Source organism: Haliaeetus albicilla, chromosome 12 (genome assembly GCF_947461875.1).
Source record: "Haliaeetus albicilla chromosome 12, bHalAlb1.1, whole genome shotgun sequence".
NCBI lineage: Eukaryota > Metazoa > Chordata > Aves > Accipitriformes > Accipitridae > Haliaeetus > Haliaeetus albicilla.
The window spans coordinates 5,395,424-5,422,313 of NC_091494.1; the positions used below are offsets into that span (position 1 = coordinate 5,395,424).

General features: G+C 44.0%; 1 protein-coding gene across 10 annotated transcripts in view; it reads right to left on the reverse strand.

Moving 5' to 3' along the window:
• MYO9A (myosin IXA) overlaps positions 1 to 26,890 on the reverse strand; it is a 191,585-nt gene that overhangs the window by 25,493 nt on the left and 139,202 nt on the right. For 9 of the 10 annotated variants that reach the window (XM_069797731.1, XM_069797734.1, XM_069797729.1 and 6 more), the window contains 12 exons: positions 26,424 to 26,619; positions 21,846 to 21,965; positions 17,108 to 17,183; positions 12,214 to 12,357; positions 11,479 to 11,518; positions 10,524 to 10,646; positions 6,875 to 6,955; positions 5,555 to 5,665; positions 4,403 to 4,525; positions 3,744 to 3,893; positions 3,199 to 3,509; positions 608 to 2,248 (listed from right to left, as the gene is read on the reverse strand). In XM_069797731.1, the coding sequence (XP_069653832.1) occupies positions 608 to 2,248; positions 3,199 to 3,509; positions 3,744 to 3,893; positions 4,403 to 4,525; positions 5,555 to 5,665; positions 6,875 to 6,955; positions 10,524 to 10,646; positions 11,479 to 11,518; positions 12,214 to 12,357; positions 17,108 to 17,183; positions 21,846 to 21,965; positions 26,424 to 26,619 (3,116 nt within the window). The remainder of the gene's footprint in view (positions 1 to 607; positions 2,249 to 3,198; positions 3,510 to 3,743; positions 3,894 to 4,402; positions 4,526 to 5,554; positions 5,666 to 6,874; positions 6,956 to 10,523; positions 10,647 to 11,478; positions 11,519 to 12,213; positions 12,358 to 17,107; positions 17,184 to 21,845; positions 21,966 to 26,423; positions 26,620 to 26,890) is intronic. The other variant, XM_069797732.1, reaches the window with a different exon arrangement.

The window sequence follows — 26,890 nt, forward strand, 5'->3', positions numbered from 1 at the left end:
GCAATGCAACGGAGCTGAATGACTGCTAAGCCCATTACATGTGTAATTATCTATGTAAGTGATATGCTGTCAAAAGTGCATTTGCATCCCAAACTCTCTTCAGACACTATTTTTTTAATGTGCAATGGTAAGATTGTCCGAATGGCTTTGCTGGCTGTGTTAATTATATAGTAAATGAGAAAGATGATGAAACTTTCTGCCTTATCTAGTCACTTCTACTCTGACCACCCAAAAATCCTAAGAATGTTTTCTTCACCTTTTACCTTGAGAAATAAACTCCTATCACCATTCACGTAGGGTAAATGAAAGCAGTGTCAACCCTCTTTCTGTTAACTACTTCACCGGTTAATGTCCATGATTATCTCCCCTGGCTTACATAATGCCCATCACGTAAAAGATCAAGAAATCGTATTTCCAGTTCTTTTTCCTTTTCCTCTGATCTCTGCCTGCTCATTGCTAGAAGATAAGAAATCTGTCTTTGTTTCACTAGGGGTTTTGTACAGTCTCCAGAAACAACATTCTAGATCATTTGCATAAAATGGTCTCTAGCAGAACCAAAAGCCTACGGAGAAAGCCTACGGAGAAAGCACATCGTCTTTTTACTCACTGGAGGCCAAAGGGATTGTCTTTTGGCGTGAAGAACATAGCACTTGCCCTTGTCTCCTCGGTGGCCTGGTTGGGCGTTCGGGGTTGCCGGAGGCGCTCTGTCCTTGAGAAGTGGCTGCCTGGGAGGTCCCTGGGGTCCAAAGCCGGTCTGGAACGGCACCGGGGTTCCAGCGCCGATCCTGATTGACCTTCTCTTCGCTCCATGAACATGCTGACAGGTCTGTCTTTGGGGGCACTGTGGGCTGGAGAGCTTACCCTGGTCCCAACGGTGAGACCTTTAATGTCCACCGATGAGGTTGGAGTCACACCTGTGGTGGGGCTGTGCTCCCCTCTGCTCTGGGGGTGCAGGATGAGGACCGACAGAGGCCGGCTGTCTGGTTTTTTGGTTGGTTTGAGGGAGGGGTCCTTCATTCTGCTCTGCTCAGCCCTCTGCAAAGCCTCCACCCTCCCTTGCTGCTCAAAGGCTTTGCGTTGTCTCTCCAGAATTTCCTTCTGCTGACGGATCTGCTCCATCATTTCCCTCTCATTTTGCAGCTGAAGCTGCTTTTGCCGTTCCTCCTTCTCCACATTGAGCTTTTCCAGTCTCTTGATGACTGAGTCTGGAGAATGTGCCTGCGCTGCAGTCACTGTCCCGTGTTCCTCTCTCTTGGTAGAGGACTTCTCCTCTTCCTCCCCTCTCTGGTCTGGCTCAGAGTCCTTTCTGACCTCAGAGAACGTAACTGTCCTCTCCTCTCTTTCCACTGCTTTGTTCCTCAGGTTATTCTCCATCAACTTTACCTTCACATTGTCTTGTGGTGGAACATAGAAAGTAGGTAGGTTGCTGGAAAGGAAGGTTTCTCTTGGATGTGCCTTGTGTATAACATTCTGGGGGTCACAGACCACGTGCTCCTTCACGGTGAGGTTATCAGGTGGCTTCAAGTCTGAAGGCGTTCTTCTGCAACCGGGTAAATTGCTGTTCACATCTGCCGCACAGAAAGACTTCTCCTGCAGATGAGCCTGGGGACTGCTAGGCAAAGAGTCAGTGGAAAACGACTGCACATCTTGCTCGGTTAAAACTAAGGAAATGAGTTTATTACTTGGGGTATCTTCACAGCTTAACATTTCAAAGCTCCCTTGAGAGCTTTCACTCTCCGGGGTTCCCTGAGGGGAATGAAGTGCCTCAGATACAAGCTCGGTGGACCACCGCCGCTCTTCTGAAGGTGACAGCCCGCCTGTGGACCGGACCTTGAGCAGCTCCAAGCTAAATTTTGCCTGTTCCAGTTCACGCATCCTCCGGCTTTCTCTTTTTGCACGAACCACTTTTTTCTGGTTGAGATCCTCCAGTGACTTGGGTCTCTCTCTCACAGCGACCTCCTCTTCAGTGTCCATCCCGCTATGGCTACTGGCTCTCTCGTGCCTTTTGTACAATAAATTTGCAGAAGTATCCAGTGGGTCCATGTGATTCACCCGATTATTCTCCATCAGTGATTTATGTTCCTTTACAGCTCTCACTCGCTCTTCAAATGAGCCATCCTCCCACTTAGATGGGTCGGAGCCCTTGATTTCCAACGCATCATCTGCCTCCAGTCCATCCTCTTCTCTAACTGACAGGCCATTCTCCAGCTGCATCTCTTTTAATCGCTGCTCTTTCAAAGCTCTAAACCTACAAGAAAGCAGAAAACCAGCGTGTTGTACCCCCATGCCCACTCACGTCCCTTCAAGGCACTGCACTGGTGCCATTTCATCACCACCACCATCATCACCTCACCACTGGCAGCATCTCAAGCAACCCTCCTTGCACATCTGGTGCAAGATAATGCGAATGCACATTCAGTTTTCAACCTTCTCCTCTTATGCCGTCTCTCCTACTCAAGGATTGCTCCAACGCACCTGAAAGCTCCTCTCGTGCTGACGGCAGCAGCTCCAGCCTCCATCCCTGGTCTAGCTCCTTTGTAAGCTGATGGAGCTGGAAGATCTTAACTCATCGCACCCCCGTGGCTTCTCCATCTTCACCATCCTGCCTGGGCTGCCTCTGGTACAGCTAGTAGGGGCTCATGCCCTGCTCCAAGAGCTCTTTGCAGCTCCCAAATCTTCCACCCTATGTCAAGGTGCTCCACACCTTGCAGGCAGCGCCTCCGGAGAATGAACCAAGACCTGCCCTGCGGCCAGCAAGCCAAGGCATGGCTGGAAACCCTCTCCCCTTCTCAGCAGCTGGCTCCAGTATCTCCTGTCCCTGTGAGACAGCACAGCAACCAGATCGGCGAGGCAATCTGAGTTAAAAATAGGCTACTTAAACTGGTGCTGCTGCCAAGGGGAAAAAAAAACCTCACGAGTATTTATGGCCTCGGCTTTCCACTGCCTACGTGCTCCAACCTGAAATAGATTGCTTATTCTACGAGTAGGATGTGCAGCTAAATAAACTCCTTTGTTAGAAAGTATGGACAAACGAAGGATTAGGGCAGGTCGCAACAGGGTCAGGGATCCTACAAAGGGACACCATCCTCTCTAAGTCACCATAGTCTGAGCAGTGCCCAAATTCACATCAACCACCCCCCTCCCCAATGAGCACCATCAGAAAAAGTTTTCTTTTTCAACTGAGGCCAACAGCGTTACCTTTGTCGTGCTAAATATCCTCTGCACACCGCTTGCAAGCAGACGACTTTGCTTCTGCTGGCTGTGTACAACTGCTTTGCGCGGTGTCCTCGCCAGGCTGCCTGGATGCTGGTGGCTGCGTCATGCCGCCGCTTGGCGTGCTCCCGCCAGCAGCTCTGGATGAGATGGGCTGCAAACTGCATCTGCAGGAACCTTCGCCTCTGCACAAAGCCACGCCAGTGGGTCTGGAGAATGACGGCGGCTTTGCTGAGGACAAGAGGGTCCGGAGATGGCTCGCCTTGCTTTCGGATCTGGTAACTACGCCAAAATCTCTGCAAACACAGCAGGGAGTTCCTTGTAATGGGTGTTGCGTGGGGATGGGAGAGCACCTGCCTTCATGCAACTTTTCCAGCTCTGTCTCCCCCATTCCCAACTTATTACAGCACTAGGAGTCAAATCCTGATTGTAAGCTCCTTCCTCGGGGAGGGGACCTGATTCTACCCATCAGCTGTATCCGCAGGATTTGTGGATCGTAATTTGCAACAAAATCAGGCACCATCACCTACCTGTATGATCACTGCAGCTTGCCTTAAGCTCAGGAACTGCCTCCTGCAGAGCATGCTGCGGAACCAGCGCTGCAGCAGTGTGATCCGGCGCAGCACCTCCTGATGCAGCAGGTCCTGCAGAAGCTGCCGCTCCCGCTCCTTTACGAAAACCTGGCCAAAAAACCCCAAAAACATTAGCATGGAAAGCTTCCGAGACCACAAGACAAATGATTTAATCCTCCTGGTTTCTGTGTCCTGGATGCCCAGAAGAAAGCTCAGCAGCTGATTTTAGTTAAGCCACCTCTAACAGGTTTCTGCAGTTTCATCTACAGCCTGTGACTGTCCAAGCTCTGAATTACAGAGCCTCTGCTTTCCTTTCAGAGGCGGCAAAATGACAGCTATCGTATCAAGCTATGTCTACAAACAGATACAGTTTTTTGAAGGCTGCCTCGTTACAACCAGGTTTGTGACTTGGTTAACACAAACCAACAATGTTCCTTACTATTTTGTGCTAACAATATTCAAAGCTTCATTTAAGCCATTGGCTTCTGGGAAGCAGAAGAAAAATAGTTTCATTAACTAAAAACATATATAAGATGTTAATTTATCATTACAGAAATGCAGGCAGATGTTAAATCTGTATCTTAAATGTAAGTCTAGAGCTGAGGATAAATGTTTACCATTGTTCTTCCAACTTGGTAATTGTCTGGATCGAGTTTTATTTTCCTGAAGAAATCATGGATATTGTGCTTAGAGGGGCTGATCCCTTGTGGCAGAAGGACATGGAAATGGTTCACAAAATCCTGAGAAAGAAAAAAGGAAACACCAAGATTTGGTTAGATGGGTCCTGCTGTGTCCTTTTCTTCTGTAAATAACAGATTTGCTTCACTGGTCTACATGAAATGGGATATATCAAGTGAGCAGAATGACAGCATTTTACGGACTGCGGAACACCAAGTTTCGTCCACCATTTGTGGTTTGATGGGAAACACATCAAAGCAGGCACCCAGCAATGTTCAAACATCTTTCAGCGTGGCAGGAGAGGTTCTGCAGAACCCATGGGGTCATCTCAAGCAAAAAATGCTCCTAATGCTCAGCAAGGGCTGCTACAGAAGGGGGCTACCAGTATATACAAAGCATCTCTGAGATGCTCCATCGGTTACCGCTGTGAGGACTCAAAGAGCCGAGGAGGTATGAGAGGAGAGATCCTCCCAAGTCAGGTTGGGATCCACGCTCATGGCAAAAAAAAAATTGAGCAGTTTTCCTTTTCTAAACAGCTGCTGCGCAGGACATGACATCTGGCCCAAAGCAGCTGCCAGCAGGAAACAAATCGACACCAGCAAAGCATGAAAGGACTGACATGTGTGCAAAACCTGGCAAACACATGGAAAAGAAGAAAACAGGAAAAGCTGGACAACTCCTGAGCGGTGTAGAGGATGCCAATCACCGTCCCGATGGGACGCAGCCAGCACTGACATGACAGGGTGAACACCATTCCCAGGTGATTCCAAAACACACACAGAAGAGCACGTGCAAATTGGATACCTTTTTTTGCAAAAAAGAAGTCCATGTTACAAAAAAACCACTGCTTTTGTTCAAAACCCATGATGTTATCTGCAGAGGGGCTTGTAGCCTTCACCTAGGTCTAGACCAGCTTCCTAGAAATCAGCAGCACAGCAGTGGACCACTCCATGCCAGACATAAGGTCATTACATCCACTGCCTTGCATGAGCTATAAATTCTTTACCTGTTAAAAACCCAAGCTAGCAACACTCAGACAACTCTGATAATGATGCTAAAGGTGGCGAAAGATGGAAAACGTTTTACTCAACCTGGAAGGAGTATTTGCAGCTGTATCCTGACTGGCGAATGCGAACGGTCTCCAGCATCCCCGTGTACCGCAGCTGCCTGAGCACCAGGCTGTCATTGAACCGCAGGGGCAGCTGTAAGGGGAAAAACAGGCCAACGATGAGCAAATATTTCCTTTAACTGAGGCTTTTAAGCATGCGGATGGGTAAACGGATTCAGCAGATATAGCACATCTGCGTGACATGCATGTTGGCAACAATGCTAGGGGAGGGAGGGAATGCGGGTCCCCAGGAACCATACTAATCCCACCAGGGTTGAATCCTGTTTGCTTCCAAGCAGCCATTAGATGGAGACTTTCAAACAGCTAACTAGATATATAAAACCATAAAGAAGGTTTTCTGGAGCCCCCAAACTGAATAAGACTCTGCCAAGGTCACAGCTAATGGGTAAGATTGTGAGCAACTAAATAATCTCCAAGGCATAAAGCTTCATCTGTAAACATCTGGGTAAAACTCCAATGGATTAATCCCCAAGAAAGCGTCACTACTGCAACCTTCATTTTAAACTTAGCCCATGAGACAAATGCTTAAAGTAAAATTCAAGAAATATGATGCATCACTGAGTCAGTTTGAATAACATAGCTTATTCTAAAAGTATCTGCTTTTACCTATAGAAACTTTATTTTAAAGAAGCTTTAGGACTCAGTAACAGCACAAACGAATTCACAGTGCTGTAAATCTCTATTATGGGTGGCAGGAGCTTCAAAGGAGTCATATTTATTTATTAAAATGAATATATTTTTCATATAAATTAAAACTGTATATTTTTTATATACGTTTCTACAATTTCAAGAAAAGCCAGTGCAATTTATCAAGAGCAACACCCAAGTGATAACATCGATACTTCCCACTGCTCATATATAAGTATCTTCTAAATCCAACTCGATTTGGGGCTTTCTTTTGTTTTTAACCCCCTTGTACTGGGTTTGTGTGGCAAGGTTTTGGTAGCGGGGAGGTTACAGGGGTGGCTTCTGTGAGAAGCTGCTGGAAGCTTCCCCAGTGTCCGACAGAGCCAACACCAGCCAGCTCTAAGACGAACCCACCGCTGGCCAAGGCCGAGCCCATCAGCGATAGTGGTAGTGCCTCTGGGATAACGTATTTAAGAAGGAAAAAAAGTTGCAGGACACACAGAAATGGCAGCCGGAGAGAGGAGTGAGAACATGTAAGAGAAACAACCCTGCAGACACCAAGGTCAGTGAAGAAGGAGGGGGAGGAGATGTAAGAATTTACAAAATATTTCCAAGATGATTTTTATCAGCACTGCTTTTACGGGATGGGATTTACCTTTTCAGCGTTGGATCGAATACACTTGACAAAATAAGGTTCTGCTTGGCCAAGTGTCTCCATCAGCTTGTTAAGCGATGCCTGCAACAGAGAAGACATCTTCAGTCGGGAAATGGAGAAGAGACCACGATGAATAGTGAAAATCCAAGCGCTTAAATCAGAAAATTAAAAAATTGGAATAAATGATGAGTAAACAAAGCAGATGAGAAATTGTTCCCCGTAACGAGTGTTTCAGCCCAAGCAACTTGGCTGGTTTTGTCTTTGCACCCAACAAATTAGCTAGAAATAAATATAATGCTGGGTTGTATTTTGAGATCTCCAGTTTGACCTTTTCACATCAGCCACTGGAGCCCAAAGTCACATCCTGCTCTGCACCAGCAAGCCTCTTCTAGACATGAGCGGGAGCTCCAAGACAAGGATTTACACCTTGCACCAAACAATCACTGGTATATTTTAAGTACAAATAAAATTTTCCTTTATCAAAAGTGACTCAACGCAGCATTTATTCCTGATTTTTAATGGTCCAAAATTTATTGCTGGCCTAAAAATGAATTTTCTTAATGACAGTTTTGCAAAGGGGAGATCTGGAATTTGCAATGATTTTTGAAGCTTGTGAACCCTAACCACTTCATAGGTTGTTTTTAGAGGAGAATAGCTTCAATGCTGCCATATTCCTGCCATATTCCTCTGCTGCACAGTTGCGATCACTGAGAATCAAGGGTTTTCCAGGTTCTCATTTTATATTTCCCCTTATTTCTGCATCATTATTAAATGTCTAGCCCATAAAAATTTATATTGGCATCATTGCTATGCCCAACTGCTCCAGCGGGATGTTACGCCGAGTTACTGCTCCACCTCGGAAATCTTTGACTCTCTTGAGACGAAGCACAAGCTCTTTGAATAAAAACATACTGAAAATCAGAGCATGCTGAGTCAGACTGCGGCTGGCTGGGCTCCTCCACTGCATTTTTTTTTAATCTCTCTAATTGTCAAGCACATTTCTGACACGGTATTAGTAACGTGCTCCAGAGTTGATTACTCCTGATTTTAATAGCATTTAAAACTCAGCTGTGTAAAAGAGACTCTGTTGCATATTTACTATAAGCAGAGTTATAAATTTTTGAATATATGTGTTACTAAAATGGCATGATATTAGAAGGAAGAATTTTGCCTACAGATCTTCTTGCAGGAAGCCTTTTCTTCTCCTTCTGATCATTTTAAAGACATCTGTATGGGAAGCCTTTCATGTTTAGAATAATTTATCTACATCCAGGATCTGGGGAAGAGTAAAGGATGGACCCCACGCATGTGCGATGCAGCTGCGTTATGCGTGTATTAACTGCATGCAAATTGCCCCAGCGTTCCTATCCCAGGGAGCAGCAGGAACACCACGATGCGGCAGACCTCCACTGGCACACTCTTGGTTTTCTTAAAAGTAGACTGAAATCACTCTTTTTTTACAAAAGAAAAAAAGCCTATTAGGAGATATCAATCAGCAGTGATGCTGCAGCATCCCACCGTGCCCCACACTGGGCTGGTGGGAGGGAAGCAGGGGACTCACGGGATGCAACCCCTTTGCCAAACAGCCCTGCTGAAAGCCCAGCAAGCAAAGTGCTCCCACCACTGGAAATTGGATCGTACTGTGACCACTGGCCCCGTAGGAGGGGGTATTTCCATTTCAGCAGCAGCCAGCGACATCCCGCACAAGGCAGATGGTTCAGGCAGCCTCTGCCATCTGGCGCGAGCTCTGGTCATCAGGAATCCGTAAAGGACATGCAAGGTCCCTGGATTAACCCCGTACCCTGCTCCTTTGTCCCTCTGCCTGCAAAACTTTCCAGCCACCCACTCTTTCACCACCTGTATTTGGTCTTTCAGGGCGCGAATTGTTTCAGCATCACCCCATGCTAGACAGGGCAGCATCCTTTTCTTTAGGGTACCACCTGCATGCAGGATAAAAGGGGAGGCTATAAATCACTGTGCTGGCGTTTTGGTACCAGCGGTCTATTTTTCAGCTGTGAAAGCCGTCACTCCTCTTACAGCATCCTCCAATACAGATAATTCGCCTATAGATTACTGTAAGTATAGGCATGGTTAAAATCAATAGGAGACGGAGCAGCTGCAAGCCTGATGTTCAGGCATTAGCCACAAGGCAGCATTTATCAGCAACTGCCCCCCCGCCCCGCCAAACCCCATGATAGGAAACATTTGTATTTCCTGCCTGTGACCCAGTTCCATGTGCTGCAATTTTATTAGCCTGCTCTTGATAAAAAAAGCAATCTCGCTGGCTTGCACCAGGCTGCTCTCTTGAGAAAATGCTTCTCTCTTACAAGTGCTAAATGAAATTAGGGCTGGAGTGCACGGTGTTTGTCTGAGAGGAGAAGCAGGCAGTCATACCAGAGCTGCCTCTGACTTAAATAGGTTTTTATTCATTTAAATAAAAAAAGGATGTGTTGCAGGCAGAGCTTCTACATTGTCACATCATTGCTGGGGAACATCAAAAAGCATAAGGAAAAGGGTATTCGAATGACCTGCTATCCTGCGTAGGGGGGAAATCTTCATGGTGTTTAGTGGCCTTTTATTTGTACGTGCTGTAAAAATATATGTAAAAATCTCAATCATGCACCCTGAGGCTTTTCAGAGTTTCGTTTGAAGGATGAATAGGTTTTGGGAAGGCATTTCACTTCAAGACATCCCTGTTTCAATCCCCTCCATGGTATTGTATGAATTAAACTCTGCAGAAGTGTATTTTAACCAGCATACCATCAGACTAGACTAAACTTAATATATATATACACACACACAGATGTGCATTCTGCAAATTATATATACACAGATTTTTATGTGTGTGTGCATGTATATATCTGATTACTTAATCTTATCCAGATCTACACATGGAGACTTTCTAAAATTGACCCACATCTCCAAAAAAATCCCCACCAAAATTACAAGTCAAAACTAAGCCAGACTTGCTTAGAAACCGATTTTTAACTGAAAAGCTGCTTTCTAATGCTACCACCTGCTTATGCATGTGTCTTGTAGCAGTTTCCAAGCCCTGATGCGCATATTGGAGGATTATTTTTGCTGCAGCTATTCCTAGGGACGGCTGGCTGGCACACAACGCCGACAACACAACAAATGCTGTATCGATCCCTCCTCTGAATTCCTCTGCCTGCCTGGAGATAATGCAGCAATATTTTGACCTTTCTGCCCCTATTAAAATTCATGTTCTGGCTGGCTTGAAAACAGATTGAATTTCAGATGCTGAATGCAAGTAAAAAGACTGTAAAAACATCATTTGGGGATTTTGCAGTTTCTGGATCTGGCAGAGAAAGCGCAACGATGCGATGGCTTGGAAAGTGAGGTACCAGAGGACAGGAACGCACCAACCTCTCTGCTTTGCAGTTCGTGCTCGTGTCCCATCTTGCTCCGCCGCATCATCCCCCACAATATCCACCATTGCTCTTGTTTCCCTCCAATGATACCATTTAAATACCTGCAGGTGTGTCTCAGCTTCCCAAAGCCATGTCCTCACCTGAATTCATGTCCTAAACGGTGGTGAGGATGGGACAGGACTGTGCCTGCAAGTGTCCTCCTAGGCACTTGGAGCAGGTATTTGCTTTTAATTTACCTCTCAAAGGCAAAAGATTACCTGGAACTGGGCGCTGATGCTGGGTGGTTTTTTCTTCTTATGGAGATGGAGGAGAGATTTGGTAATGCGGTCATGCAGTGTCAGGTTGGTTAGGTGCTTGAGGGACTTCACGTCCAGCATGTGCTGTGGAAAAAAGAGAGACTGCATTTGTTCTTGATAAATACAAGACTGACTAGATGCTATATTCCTCTTTATACCCTCTGCAGGGCTTCCTTAGGTGACCACCCTACTTAATCTTAACAGGAAACACTGAGGGACAGCTTGAAATGTAGCTCTGCGCTATTTGGCCAGAGCCAGATCCCCAGGATCATGTTCTTCCGAGCTCCTCTGAGGACTTGCCCAGGGCATCTTTGACCATGGGAAATTTGGCTTTCCTACCCCACTAAGGACTGCACACAAATTATTCACTGTTAATGAGCAGTTCATTGATTAACTGCATCTGTGCCTCTCCAGGTGCAATGTGCATGCAGGGAGGAGTAAAACCAAAGTTTGCTCCTCCTGATCCTCTGTTCCCAACCCCCAACGCAGCACCAGCAAGGACCACAATGAGCATTATTCTTCTAGGTACAACAGATCTCTTGGCATCTCTTAACATATAGTAAACGCAGCCAAGATGGAGGGAAACTGAATATTAGACAAGCCCATTGTCTGTCAGGTACCAGCCCCCTTGCATAACCTACCCGCTCATTTTAGTTTAGGGATTTCATTACCAAATTTCACCAGCACATATGTACTCCTTCCCAGGATGAGTCAAAAAGGAGCCATACAGCACTCTCCTAGCACAAATCAGGGCTGAAATCCTTTGGTTTTTATGTCCATTAAAGAGCCCTGAACAGAGCTGAGCTGACCAAGGTCTTGATGCAGACCCAAGCGGTCTTCCTCACACCCATCAGCATCTCATCACTGTACCTACCGTCTTAACCCAAGCAAGGTTAAAATGTTGCTTCCCACTCACCTTTGGGAGATTGGGTTTGGCTTTGAAGTTCTTATTTCGCCTGGGGAGATAATAAATGGCTCAGGTTAATCCATGCGTGCAATTGCAGAATGGAGGAGTTTATGAAGCAAACCCTTCCAAATCCCCTTTAGCAGCCGCTTTCTATAACCTGCGCAGAAACTGGGCTGCTTCTGCATGCTGCAAACTAGTTTTACAAATTTAGTGGCATGGGTTTGAGAGGGAGGTATCCAATCAAAGGGAATCATTATATTGGAGATGATGGGATGCCGGTAATATGGGTAAAGCAAGGGAGCGGCGTTGTGAAATGACTGACCACCCTCCTGCTTTCTCATATCCCATGTTAACTCCAGCCACCCCAGTGATGTTCTCTGAACCTTCTGATGAGGCTGCAGCATGAATCATCAACATTTCCCCACCTAATTTGTAATGGAAACTTTGATATCACATTAAAAAATGTGACTACATTACATCGCTGTCATATCTTGAGACTGGTTTGACCAGCAGATTCCTTCCTTCTCTCTCTTCCCTGTGTCTGTCACTACAAATGAATGATAAGAGTTAAATAAATCAGATGCGTAAAACATACTGGGGTCACTTTGACCCAGCCGTGAAACATCTCCAAGTCTACTTGAAACCCTGATATGTTTATATTCTGGCTATTTACATTCCTCTAACTACCCATGCTGCTCATTATGCTCGAGGAATAAAGCCAAAATCCCCTTCTTTTGCACTGACATGAGGATGCCGTGGGCCCTCTCCAGCAGCTTGCTGTTAGTCGCGTTGACAAATATCCCATCTTTGTCTAGGAAGGCACCGGAGCTGGCGAGCCTGTTGTGCCGCATCCCCATTCGGCCGTTCCAGCCAACCGCATAGGCATCGCTGCAACATCAAACATCACACAGTGTTAGGAAGACATAAAAAACTCTGGTTCTATGACAAAATAAAAAATAAGATCATAAAATAATCCGTTGGTAGAAAATGAGAGTCGCTGCTTTATTCTTTTAACTGTAAATCCGCTTCCATGGGATGTGTTCATGATGCCAGACACCACGTGAAGTGATCAGCTAATTAAGCACATTTTAAAAATCAAATACTCATAAAAGGATGAAAACTATCAACAGGAGAATAACAGCTCCCAGTTCTCCCAGTCACAAGGTTTGGGACCTGCAGTCTGCAGATACCCCAGTGGTCTGAAGGATATGAGACTATAACCTCTGCCATCAGCTTTGCCATCATTCAGTCACAACTTTAGATGATGCTGACTCTGTCTTTTCTAATTCATGCAATGATTTCATTAGGAAAAGAACAAGCAAATATCATTTGCAATAAACTAATTATCTGCCACAAATGAAGGATGCCAGCTGCAGCTGGACTGATGGGTTGGCCCAAAATCAGTCACTGGGACCTGATCACAAATCACTTGCCCTATTTGGTCCTCTCTGCTGTGAAGGAGAGCTGCTTTGTTCTCTAGAAACACTCACCTGGCTGCAGAACGACTGAAGGAAATGGTGAAAGGAACCAAAATCCTCCCTTGGAGGAAGGGAAACGGGTACTTGACAAAACTTCACATCAGGGCAAATAATTTCCAGAGTTGAGGAGCCTTCCTATGGTGTCTGGGGTTATGCGAAGCCTCTCCTGGGCTGGACCCAACTGCAATACTTTTGGTTTGGTGGTGGGCTTTTGGCGGGGGGGAAGTTCTTTTTTTTTTTTTTTTTTTTTCCTAATTTTAAATTCTCTATCAGCCTTGCAGAAACCATCATATGAAATAAAGGTGATCTAAGGGAGGATGTGGGGTCTGCAACCACCCCCCAACCCCAAGCTATCTTAGACAGGAGGAAAAGGAATAGGACAAGACTCAATGCAGCACCAGTCTTCTGGTCATGAGGATGCTGAAGGACACCGTGGTTTAAATGGGGCCTCTGGCACTGGTCACTTCTGAGATCTAGCAACAAGGCAGTCCTTTGTCTTAAAAGTCTTGATTTGGAGGAAGGACAAATATCAAGTGCTGCATGGAAATTAAAAAATAAAGCATGTAAAGTTGTTCATTCAGCCAGCCCAAAGCCTGAAGCCAGATCCCTGGAGCAACATGACTCTGGAGTGCAAGTCGCCTTCCTGCCTCGCCGCAGTGCTTCTCAAATTCCTTCCTAGTCCTATCAAATCAGCATTTTGACATATACCACTATTAAAACAAAGGATGAATTGCAGCAAAGTAAACCCCTGGCTGAGCACTCCCTGACCTGCTTTTTTTAAGCAGCCCATTTGATTCAAGGAAGGCCAGCGAGAAGCTTTAATATCCAGGTGATCTCTCCTGTCCACCTCCTTTCTCTCCACAGCTAAGGTCCCATCCTTCAAAAACCTATTTGCAGGAGGAAAAAAAAAATCACCAGTTGATGGGTACCGCTAAACCTCAATGGCCACTTTTGGGATCTACAACCCATCATTAATCCTGAGCAACCTCAATGCACTCTCAGGCTTGAGACCAGCTGTGGATATATGGACTCTGAACAAGACTAGAGAATAGAAATCCCTAGAAACTCCCATGTGGTTTTGGGGGAAAAAAAAGACAGCTGTTTATTATGGACACTTTAGGATGTATACATGCATATAGTGACTGATGCAGGCTTTTTGGTACTTGGGAGGTCAATCATCTCACCAAGCCCAATCAACTGTTTCAAGACAGACTGATCAACACCTGCTTTCCTGCATGCCACTTAGACATCACTGCACATAAAACAGTTTCATCAATGAACATAAACCAGCAGGAAAACGGACAGCCCGAGAGGTTTTGGTTAGTGATGGCATGGCTTTCATTACTCAACAGTTGGTGAAGGGACTTCCAAGGCATGCCGGCTTTCCAACACTCTGCTGAAGCCTGGTTTCCACCCCCCAGCATGTGCAAACCACCCGTCCGCTTTCTTCTGAGATCAGAGGAGAGCACTGGGCTCACTAAACTCTCCGCAACGACTTCCTGAGTGATGTCATGCCTCAAATTTGCTTTTAGAAGCAAGCCCCGGGCTATCCTGTGGGTTGGATGTGCAACTGCAGACTTATCAGGGACCACATGATCACGAGATGGCTTTGAAAGCAAATTCCTGTTTAATTTAGCTCTGTAAATCACTTGCCGGTCTATCTGCTGGAAAGCTGTTAAAGTAAATCTCTCTTCTATATGTTACCTTCACCCATGTATTTACCCCTTCTTGCTTGACAAGCACAATTTAACTGAAATACCAACATTTATCAAGTGTGATATGACTATTCAGATCAAAATCATGACTCTTCAGATCAAAATCATCTTCAATGAAAGGTATAAAAATCACCTGCCTACTCCGAAAGTGCAGGCTGTATTTTAGAGATCTTACAAGAGACCCCGTTTGTGCTTTCAGAAGGAAGGAGCACAGACGACATTTGGGGACCCATCACTGATGATGCCCAAGAGAAGCAAAGATCATGGACCGTGCTACTGAGGCACCACACGAGGAGGAGCATAGGAATTGGGACAGCTTCAAAAGTACATTTTCTGCAAATATATCAGTAAAGGGAATAAACTGTCTGTCCTGACCCTGTTGTTAGTATGCAACTGCTGAGGATGATGGAAGAAAGACACAGTAGTTGCTACCCTTGATCCTGGCTGTTTAAGGCAACTTGTCTGCTATGCTGGCTTGGGTTAAGTCAAATAAATAGAGCTGACCACAGACTGAACTCCACAGTAAATAAATACATCCCCCTTGTTGCCTGGGACAGGAGTAGCTTCCCTGCCTTTACAATGGCCCCTTGCTGGGATAATTGAAATGTTTTGGGCTATGAAAATGCTGGCAGCCCAAGCTGCTGCACTAACATGCCTCCAAAGCTGGAGCTCACCCCATCCCACTTCGCAGATGTTCTTCATGCACCAACATCAGATGTGAAGGCTTGCTAGAGAAACTGCAGAACTTCTCCTATCTACATGTGAAGATCTCCCAGGGACAAAGTTTCATGTTACATCACATTTAGGGAAACCTGCGCAACCAGAGATGCTAGAAACAGCGAACGTCACCTCTGGAGACACCAACCTTCTCTGCCTCAAACATTACCATGTACCTACTATTGTCGTAACCCAACAGATTAGAGCTGTAGCAGCTATAGCATTAGGAGAAAGAAAAAAAGGAGGGGTGGGAAAGACTGATGTGAGGACAACCAGGGTTGCATCACCTTCCCACGATACGGTGAGATTGCTTGCACAAGCTGGATTTCTGCCCAAACTCGAGAAGTGGCACAAATTTGTGAATTCAATCCAACAATTTTATGGAAATCACATCCTTTTTGACCACTGAAAATAAGCCAACTTGTAATGTTATGAGAATATTCAGTTCTCCTTCAGCAGGGTGCTACCACCACTCTCAAAGGGAAGAAATTCAGGGCAAGAGGGATATTCTAGTCTTGACGGCAATCAGAGGGCATGTGCTGAACAAAGCCAGACAATGAAAGCCACTTTTGTTCCCCTAGAAAAAAAAAAACGGAACAACCTGTGTCTCATTTCTGTCTTGGCCATTTGGCATTAAAGCCAGTAAAAAATGAGGTTTAATGATATATTTGGAGGATATTTTATTTTGTGTGGAAGGGAAGCCCACTGAGATGCAAGGACCATTACAGGGGATTTGATGGACATGTTTCAGGAGACAGTGTCAGACTACTCTTGACTTGTTCTGGACTTCTCGAGAAACTCAGAGCAGCCATGAAGTTACACCTGGATGTCTGCAGCTCCAAGCAATTGTTTTAGGAGTTGAGGTTGCTTTGATCATATCTTTCCCCAGCGCACACACACATCTCCTCAGAGGGAAGCAGAGAGGCACTGTACCCTTTTAGAGGTAGTATTTGGATAATCAGACTTTCTGGGGTCTGCAGAGAGATAGCACAAGAGTAGTTGGAGAAAAGGAGGAGGCTGAGCGCCCAGATATCCCTTTGAAATGAAGATGTTTTGCTTCGTAAGTAACTTAATTCTGAAACGGATTTGGAAAACCTTTTGCAGAAGAGGCACAGATCTGCATCTCAAAGTATAGACCTGACTCTCAAGCAGAAAGGTCTCGTTAAGTAGTTGCTTGAATGGCCAGAACCTTCAAGGAAGGATCAAAAAATAAAACTGTACATAAAAACTGTAAAAATTGAACCTTTTTGAAGTTAACATGTTTCTTTCCCTTAAAAACAAGGAAGCATTTGACAAGGTACGATCTCAAGGCCCCTAACTTCCCAGGTCCTCCACACCCAGTGGCGCCTAGAGCCACCATCACACCGCTTGCATGCAATTCTGCACCCAAACACATAATTGGGTTTTTTGTGCCAGAAAAATCCCCGGTAAATTTTTATTTCCTTGATATCGGCACATTCATTAGGGTTTTTTGCAAGCATCTTACCACCTCGTATGCCACACCACCTGCAATTGCTGCCTTCTGACACAGGAAAGTTGCTTTCCCTGCCTGCCGTTTAGTCAAGTAAAGATACTTAGATATGATCACATAGCAGAGAAAGAACAAAGAGAAGACAAAATTAATAAGCAAGCTGGGAGAAACTTTAATACAATCATTTATAACGAAAGACAGTGCTCTCCCATCCCAGATTTCCTTGTCATGCTAATGTAAAAAAATGCAAGACTTACCGCTGGGTCCTCTCATTGATGGTATTTACTCCCTGGAGATCTGAGAGTGGTGTCCGCGGGCTCTTCCGAGTAATACCTAAAGCAGCACATGAAAAAAAAAAGTTTCTACCTGGCTCTTCACCAAAAGGCAATTAGCACAGCCATAGCTTAGCACTGACTACAGCAAGGAGGAGCATGTACGTGTCATGGCACATGCTGGGCATACAAGGGTGCCAAGGATGCCAACATGCCCGTCGTCTGCTAAGTTCTACCTCTCTGCCACAAAGTCATCACCCTTATGAGTAATGCTGTTTGCTCAAACCTACTAATTCCCCTCCCACACATGCACGGTGTGTTAGGCACATGTTGTCCCAGCTAGTAAGCAAACAGTGTGAAGGAAGAGGTTGCTGTGATGGGGGGACCTGCCACCCATGTCCTGCATGTCCAAAATATTCCTAAGCTCTCTGCTGTGCATGGGACAACAGAGTTGCTTGCACGGGCAAAACACCTGGACATAAGTAGGGTGCTTGGAAAAATGGTCATTTATTCCTTGCACATTTCTTCCCGTCCTACAGATACATGGACAAGGACACATATAGCGAGTAGTATATACTGCACAGGGAGCTTTATTGCCTATTGAACCTGTATCCTTTGATAGGGGTAGTTTTAGAGCAATTTATATTTAATAAATAGCCAAGGAAGTTATCATGCATGGTTACAGAAGCAGACTTCAAGCCGTTATCTTCCCCAAAGTGGAAATGTTTTCTAACCAAGCATTTAGGAAGACAGAGGACAATTTTTGTAGACAACAAAACACTTTTCAAGTCACTAAACTACAGATATTTAAAGACCCGATAAGCCTGAATTTGACATGGAAACAGCTGAGCAATTTTTTAACTGTCTCGAAATCACTGCTGTGAGACAGGAAACATCGCAGTGCTCTTCTGAACATGGGAAAAAAGTATATTCCTTTACCCTGAGGTTTCTGTAGTGGAAAAAAAAAATGCAAACAAACCCTCTCTGAAAAGAAAGAAGTCTAAACTATAGCTTGTAACAGAACAGGAAGAAGCAATACCATATCCCCTCCTCCCCGCATTTATCATTTTCCTATTTAATATAGCCCAGATGCTGAGCTAAAAGGTGTCCTAAGGATCTTTTTATTCTGAAGATGAACACAAAGTGAATATGCAGAGATCTGAGCCCATCCTGCTGAAATATTATTCCTCAGAGCCTGAAATTTCTAGGGTGAAGATTAATTCCTACCAAACCTCAACAGGTGACATCCCTTTAACAGGGCATCTACTGTCCTCCTTTACCTGTTGAGATATTATAACAGGTTGTCTTGAAGCCTGAACATTGGGCAGGAGATGCCTGAAAAGGCTGATGGTCAGCTTGGTTAAATTATTGTATATAAAGTGTCCAAATATCCTAGAAATCTGAGCAAAAGAAAATTCCAGAAAGTGCTGCCACAGGTCATCTTTGATCCTGCCTGTGCTCCAAGGCAGGACCAAGTCACTCCTGCTGAGAAGGTTTTGCAATCTCCAACTCTGGAGGTTTTTGGAAAGCAAGCCAGATAATCTATCCAAGTGCCTAGCTATGACTAGAGGTCAAACCTCTCTTTTTAATCCCCCTTTTTGCCATTTAAGCCATTTTTTGTTACATTTCTCATCCTAGGAGCATTCTTTTACCTCTTTCAAGACTGGCATTTCTGTGCAAAAGTGACTTGTTTAGAGCACAGAAACCCAATTGTAAAGGGGGGGAAAAAAGAGAATAATCGGGAATCTGTTTAAAATATTGCATTACTATTTTTTGTAGCTAGTTTTACACTAAGAAAGCACATAACATCTAGCTGTGTGTATTTTTTATATAGTATATATGCCTGGATACTTACCCATTAAGGCACAGAAGGCTTCTCTAACCTAAAGCATTTAATGAAAAATGGGCTTTCACTGGTATTTCTAAGTTTTTTTTTTTTTAGTCCATGCTCTTCTTTTTGGAGCAAACTCTGTCCTCCTTTACTTCCCTGCACTCCCCACCAAAGAAATCCCTGAGACAAAAAGCCCCAAACACCATCTAGCCCAACAAGCCAAGCTGAAGTTATGAAGACAAGGTTGTAGCAAAATATTACTGCATCCGCACCTTGCATTGCTCAGGAAAAGGGAACTTCTATTTCAGGCTTCCAGACGATAGCTGCATTAAAACCGCATCGTAATTCTGCCAGCTTAGCACCTTATGTGACTTTTTGATTAATAAAAGTTATGGTGCACAAGCTGGGTTAAAGAGGATTGCTTTAGACATACCACCCCCCCCAAAAAAGACTTTTCTACATTGTGCCGTCACTTGGCTCTTAAAAGAAGAAATACATACATGCCGCAGCCAAATAAAAGTTGTCATATTGATGTAGCCTCTTTTCTGGGAAATAGAGCAGGATTTTTTAGAAATGAAAAGCAAAAGGTTTTAGATTTAGGCTGATGAGTCTCATGTGGCTTTGAGTATTCTCTCTAGTGAATACAGGCTATTAAATCGCATATATTAATACGCTGCATTCAAGGAACAGTGGTGTGAATGGAAACAACTCATTCCCTTCACCCAGCTCAGCTGCAGGCTAATCTATTTTACATTTCAGGAAGAAAATTATTCTGATTTTTCAAGCACATTCCCTTTTCTTCAGCTGTAGTGTTTCAGAAACACAGACTGATCTGCCTAACAGGTCTTTGCCTTCATCAAGAAGAGCTTTGGATAATCCCAGTCTGCTTCCTACTCATGAACGTCAACCAGCAGAGATTTGGTCTTGAACTCAGAGATGTCTAAACCCAGTGCCTTGCTCTGGTGGAAGACCATAAATTAATTGACAGACTCAAAGACACCAGCAAAGCAGCTGAGATGGGAAGGGAAGGGCGATCAGTTAGCTACACAAGCTGAATACAAGTGACCTAAAGGGAATCTCAATATACTCACCAAATCAATTTGTTTCCTCTCTTTGTGCATAGCTAGAACTAATTGCACAATTCAAGACAAGGAGATGATTTATCTGGTCCCTCTCTCAAGGATGACATGGGCGTAACCTCATCTGACTTCTGGGAAAAGCAGAGTCGCTGGGGCCAACCTCAGCCTGAGCATCCTCGCCTGCGGGGCCCACAAGCTCACTAAATTCAGGACCCAAAACCAATACACGCTCCAACCCCGGTTTAGCCTGCCAAAGAAATGAAGCCTGGGGAAGCAGCTTGCAGGAGCACACCCTGTGGGAAGACGCGAAAGATTTCTGAATGCAGAACATGAATTACTTGTTTGTCAGGTCGGATGCTCTCAGCCAATTCACAAACTACAGCAATGTTACTCTCAGATCCATGTGTTGGTTTTATCCTAAGAGCTATGTGGAATAGTCTATAATAAGTAAGGTTTGAACATGTTGAGCTCAACACTGAGCTCAACTTCACTGCTTCACATTAAATTAAAGCTCTGTTCCTAAGTGGCTCTTGAGTTGTATGAATTTCCCTCTTCACGCCTAAGCAACTGCAAATCAAAGCCCCCCCAAATTCCCATATTGCTGAGCTAACCTACAAATTAAAATTGATTCATTAACTGCAATTAAAGTTACTCTACTGATAATCGTCTTCCTTTTCAATAGTTTCTCAGTAGCATCAGCAAGGTCACTTAGCACAACACCACTCAGTAAAATCTAGTGCTGTGTTTGTCTTCCTGCTTTATATTTCCTTGTAGCAATAGTAGCAATAGTGGGAACTTGTAGGAAAAAATAACATAGTCCAAATTAAGAATTAAAGTCTAAATTAAGAATTAAAACACCTCTGCTCCCCCAACGTTATGTGCTGCAGGAAGCATGGAAATCTGATATAAGGTTTCTAGCAGGAAAAGCATATTTGTGAAGACTTAACACACAACTACTGTACTTACCGTGGTCAGCTCTGCAGAAAAAACCTGGGTGTTTTGCATTTACCCCTATGTTGCACGATGTTTATGTTAGCAACTTGGGCTGAGGATTTGCCCTTGAAGAATGCATATAGCAGTGCTCTATTTCTGTAAGCTTTAATGTGCAACATGAAGGAAAAGAATAATGGCAGAAAAATGATATATCTAAAGATATGAGCACCAAATATATATATATTTTTATATATATATACAAAAAATACAGTAGTGCAGGCAAGAGTGTCCATGTTGTCATGCAGGATGAGTTTTATTATGTGACAGAGAAGTGAGGAGGAAGAAATGGAGACCAAGTGCATCTTTACCCAACCTATTCTGTAAAATAACATTGCCAAATACTTTAGTTTTAGTAAAAGCCCTTGGAGACAATATTTTCACATGCTAAAGTTATTTTCAAAGTCCAACAAAATCCAAATAAAGTCAAATTCCAGTTGTATCAGCCACGTGCCTTATACCAGGAATATTCCTACAGGACTTGCAGTGCTTTGAACATATTATCACACAAGTGATAACAACAATAAACCACACAACATATACCCCTAGCATCAGCATCTTGACTTAATGTCAGCGAGTAAATGGGGAAAGCGCCAACAAAATGATGCGCTAACTCAAGAGATGTGGGTTTGCATTTAATTTCACTCTTCAAACTCTGCCTAATAATTCCCTGTTAGGCTCAAAATTGCAATAAGGCAGCTGGTTCAATCCTGGAAGGCTCCTCGGGCATTTTTTTAACCCTTTCTACACTGAATGCACCTGGTTTCCATTTCTTGGCATGTGAGTGTTGTATCAGAGGAAAGGGCGGTTGGTGGAGCCTTACTGTACTTCTCCTCCTTGCATCTCTGCAGGATCTCTAAGCTCCTCTGATGAACTGGGTGATGGAGAAAGCTAAAACTATCCACACTTTTCAAAACCGCACATGGCACTGCATCATCATGCCCTTGGGGAAGCAAAATAAAAACAACAAAAAAAAAAAATGGAGAGAAGAGAAAGATTATATAAGCAGAAATCAGGAGAGGCTAAAGAACAAGCCCGAAGGACACAAGAGCTCAAGGGTCACGTGTTTTTCACACTCAACAAAATTTAACCTTAGTTTCCTCCTAACACGGTGCCGTGGCACAGGAGCGATGGGCTGGACTGCATCCCAACCCCACTTATAATCCTTATTAGCCAGAGCATAATCACTTTATAATCATTCCGCAATTATTTGGGCAAAAAGTAGATGCTTAGATAAATCTTTACTTTTATTAACTGTTTTTTAAAATCCTTCCTGTGCCTCTGCCAGGCATTATCAGCAATTCCCTGTGCAGACGCTCCCGGACACAGCCACCTCAAATTCTCATCTTGCATCCCAGAGGCGTGCTTTGCTCAGATATTGGCAATTAAGAGGAAAAATAGAAATTATTTGAATTAAGGAAGGGTTCTGTATTCCTCAAGGGCAGAGGACACAGAGTCTGGAGTTAGGTAGGATGGGTTTGAGGTCGGAAGTTGGAAGAAACCATTGTTGCGTGGCCAAGAGGACTTTTGATGGCCCAGCTCCGATCATAGGGTGGAGGAGAGGTTACACAGGTGACACTACGCAATCAGGCAGCACCTCTGCATCATCGTTTAGGTGGCCAAGTCAAGGGATACGTCATGCTCCCGTTGAGGCATGATGAGGTCACAGAGGAGTTACCTTGTGTCAGCACGTACGGAAGCATTTGATACCAATGCATTAAATCATCAGAAAGGACCGAGCTGAACTTTACAGAGGAACACTATCAAGGGGCATCTTCCTTGCATTAACACCACTTCATACTGCTCAGTGGGACCTCAAAGATCATTTTTTTGGTTCCTATCACCTTTATTTGGCAAATACAGGCACAGGGGGGGCTTGATTCTTTTTGGGGGTGTGTGGTTTTTTTGGTGCCTGGCTTCAGGAATAAATCTGCAGAAGTCAACAGGATTGTTTTCCTGTTGACCTGTCATCATGTAGGTCAGCCACAACAGGCACTAATGCAATGAGCAGCCCTTGCTGGCTTAATGCAAATGCAGAGCCTATCAAGGGAGCACAGGGCGCCAGGACCATGAACCCTTTGTCAGAGTGAGGATTTAGGTTTGTGTCCAGCAAAACCAAGATGAGAAAGCTGGGAGTCTCCACAGCCTGGCTTATATGAACAGCACCAGTTCTTCTGTCAAGTTTTCACTAACATAGAATTAGGGGGTTTTGTGTCATAAATTTGTATCGATGATACAGCAAAAAAATTTCTGTCTTAAAAAGCTTGATAATGTTCCTTTAATCAAAGTTCACTAACAAATCTAGTTCAAATGTGTAGTTCTTTTGGACCACCTCAATCCCCCCTGATAAACTCAACAATAATAATTAAGAAACCAAATTATTGAAAACGTCCACCCTTCAGCTAATTGCAGCTTGCCAGATCCCAGTGTGTTTCATCCAAGGAGGGTTGGCGGCACCATAAGAGGTATCTCTCGGGTGGAAGAGAAAGGTACCAAACAGAATTCACAGTGACACCGCTTTGCTGCTCTTCACCTCCAGGTTAACGAGGACAATCGTGCAGTCACTAAAAGCTGCGCTACGAGGATATTAGGAGCACAAAGAAAGGAGTCTCCAAAGCCAGCAGGAAAAAATGCTGATTATCCTTACAGAAGCAGCGGTAGCAGTGTTTGGCACTGCTGACATGGAGAAGACAACCAACAGGATGACGCAAAAAGCAGAGCAAAACTTTGCAGAGCTGCTTATACATACACCAGAGATTGTTCATTAAAATCTCCATTGGGTATTGCAAGCATGACTCGGACAGGCCTTCAAACAGGTAAAAGCAAGGGACATCCATTTGGGGTTAAAAGAGGGCAAAGAACCTTAAATAAAAAAAAAGCATGCTTCAGATATTTTCCTACTCATTAATTACACCTGCCTGATGGATGGTAGCAGCAACAGACAGGACCTCAGAAACCAAGAACAGGGCAGCACGCCTTTTTAAAAATTATATACAAATATTAAGCGTGCACACTTGGATGAACATACATGTGTGAAGTTATTCTCAGATAATCTACTATAATTTTATCAAAAGCTACACATCTGTGGGCAGTAAGGCATTCGAATCAGGCTAATTAAAGCCAACAAGGTTTGGTAAAAAAAACAAAATAAACCTAAAAACATATGCTGTCTTTGGTTGTCTGCTTTTGTCTACTGAGGTGGGGTAATTTTAGTGATCCTTTAATAATTCATAAATGCCTTCTGCCATAGATGCAAAGCATCAGTCTGGGGCTTTTCTGGATTATTTCAGGGAGCAGGAGGGACACCAGCATCAGGTAGTGGATCCGCCGTGCCGCACCAGCCCACCCCACTGTCCAGACACTGGCCAAGCCTTCTGCTGAGGTCCACCTCTTCTACAGCCATCTGCTTTGTGGTGCTTTGGCAAGATGGATGGGATTTTGGAGAAGGACAACTGAACAGAAGATGGGCCTGAGGTCTTGCCAGCAAAAGCATGATGAAAACATTGCCACAGATCTCACCTTGCCAACCGCTACCACTACCTGGGCAGAACTCAAGCTAGGAGATGATGGGTACCTCTCCAGAGAGGGCAGAGGCAGCTGAACATGTAGTCCCAGCTCTGCCATTGCTTGTAGGGCAAGCTTTCCCTACAGATAAGGTATACCTCAACATGGGAATTAGATTTAGGTAATCTCCTCCCACTAGTTCTGCCTATATAACAGTGACTTTCTCCTGACTTTTTCCCAATTCAGGCTGAAGATGCATATAAAAACTCAGGTTATAAATTATCTGAAGATTATCGGGAAGTTTAAGACAAACCTTATCCAGCTTTCTGAGGGGTTTTGTTTTGTTTTCTTTTTTTTATTCAAAAAACAGAGGTTACAAAGCACAAAGACGTTTGAAAGCAGACTAAAGGATACCAGACAGATAAAAGAGCAGCACCACATGCTAGAGAAGATTTAGAAACTCATCCATTACTGTGTATTGGTTAGTTTTGGTATGGAAAGAAAAGGCGATGCAAGAACTGAGTCTCAGAATTGTCTGAAAACCTCCTGGACTCTATTTTATACCTATATATTGAGAGATATATATGTCTCTATAACATATAGATATAAGCAAGTTATTGCCGCAAACTCAAGACTGGAAAGCGTAAAGCTAGCTAGTGAGGAGACGAGCATGGCAGGCATGACCGATTGCCAGAGACACAGAAAGCCAAGCAGGGCTTGAAATTAGCTCTTACTTCCCAAGACTGGACGTATTTTTATTATCTCCTTGATCAGCTTACTTTAGTTCAGCCTGGGTTTTATGCAAGATGAAAAGGTGATGCTAGGAAAATGCAAATATGGATTTTTGGAAGCCAACTCTTTCGAGTGATGTTTCTCCCAACGTCAAATATCTTTGCCATCTACCTCTTGGCATTACGAAACACTGCTGTCCATAAATGCTGCTTTGATGTGCCAGATAGACCCAGGTTCACCAGAAAGATTTTTTTCTCATACATCGCATCCAAGCAGTTTGAGAGGAAGAGCCTCAAAAGCTGAAAGCCAATTTTTGCCACCTGCTCTTCTGGCAATGCTATTATTCGCCCCAAACAAGAAAATTATTCTTTCCACCTGTATGGTTTCCATACCTATGTTCCTTGTCCCAGGCTCCTTGGCTCTCCCTGATACACACCTCTCCAACTTAAAAAAAAATTCACAGTGCGGCTCCATGCTTTATTTTAACTCAGCTGACATTTTCCCTGCTGAGGCTCTAATTTCATCATGAATTTCAAGCCCTCTTCTGCCCAGAAATTAATAGTAATAGCTTGTACCCATCTTTCCAAAATTGCTTTATGCAGAGAAATGGTCTAAAAGCACAGCCAGGTATTGCCTGCCACAGCATGATGATGCACCGTTACTTTCCTTTAATTTAATGCCCCCACGTTTGGCATGAGGTGGTTCTGGATGACTGCAAAGCAATGAATTTTGCTAGACAAGAGACACACTCTCTTGCAGCTTAAAGGGTGAACAGCGTGAAAAACTATAGAGAAGAATTATCGCCTTTTTTTGTTTCCAGATGTAACTAACAGTTCAAGAATTCCTAGCAAAAGTAATTTGCCTTATTTGCTGAATAATTTTTATGTCTCTGTTTGAATTGTTCTGATTTTCCTATGCATGCATCCTACAAAAAGGAAAAGTTAAAGCAGCAGTAAAGTGAAAATCTTTTCTTATGATGTGTTAAAATCCAAATGTACCTTTAAATGTAACTTTTGCATAGCAAAAATCTGCACAGTATTTAATGACCTTTTAAATAGATTAATAGCTCCTAATAAGTCAGGCTACTTAAAATACTGTAGTAATATATTAGACCTAAATTGCTGGCGAAAAACAGGCACTAGGATTAGGAGATTGGCACACATACCAGTTTTCTTCTCCACGTATCGTTTTCCAGCCTCCCTAAAAGCAACCATCGCCCTGAAAAACGCTCGCAGGACTGCCCAGCGGAAGACGGCCACCGGGTCGATCCCAATCATCCCACAGATAAAGGCGTTTTTGCTGCTTCGCAGGAGAGCTACAATGTCTGGGCGCATATGATCCGTGTTTTTCTCACGGAAATCCTAGAGAAGGAGAAAAAGGAAGGGAGAAAAGAGTAAAATAAACAACATCTACAAGATATGCTGGGTAAGATCTGACAGGCTACCCCTGGGACAGCATGACTATTGAAACCTGCTTCTATCTTTTTTTTCTGCCCCCATATTAGATGCCTCTTTATGTCCAGAAAATAAATGTCTTATCCCAAAGCACTGCTCTCTGAAGCATCTTGAAGCTGATGCTGGGATTTGGCATGTGCATTTGTTGCATCAGAAACACAATTACAGATTTGCACTC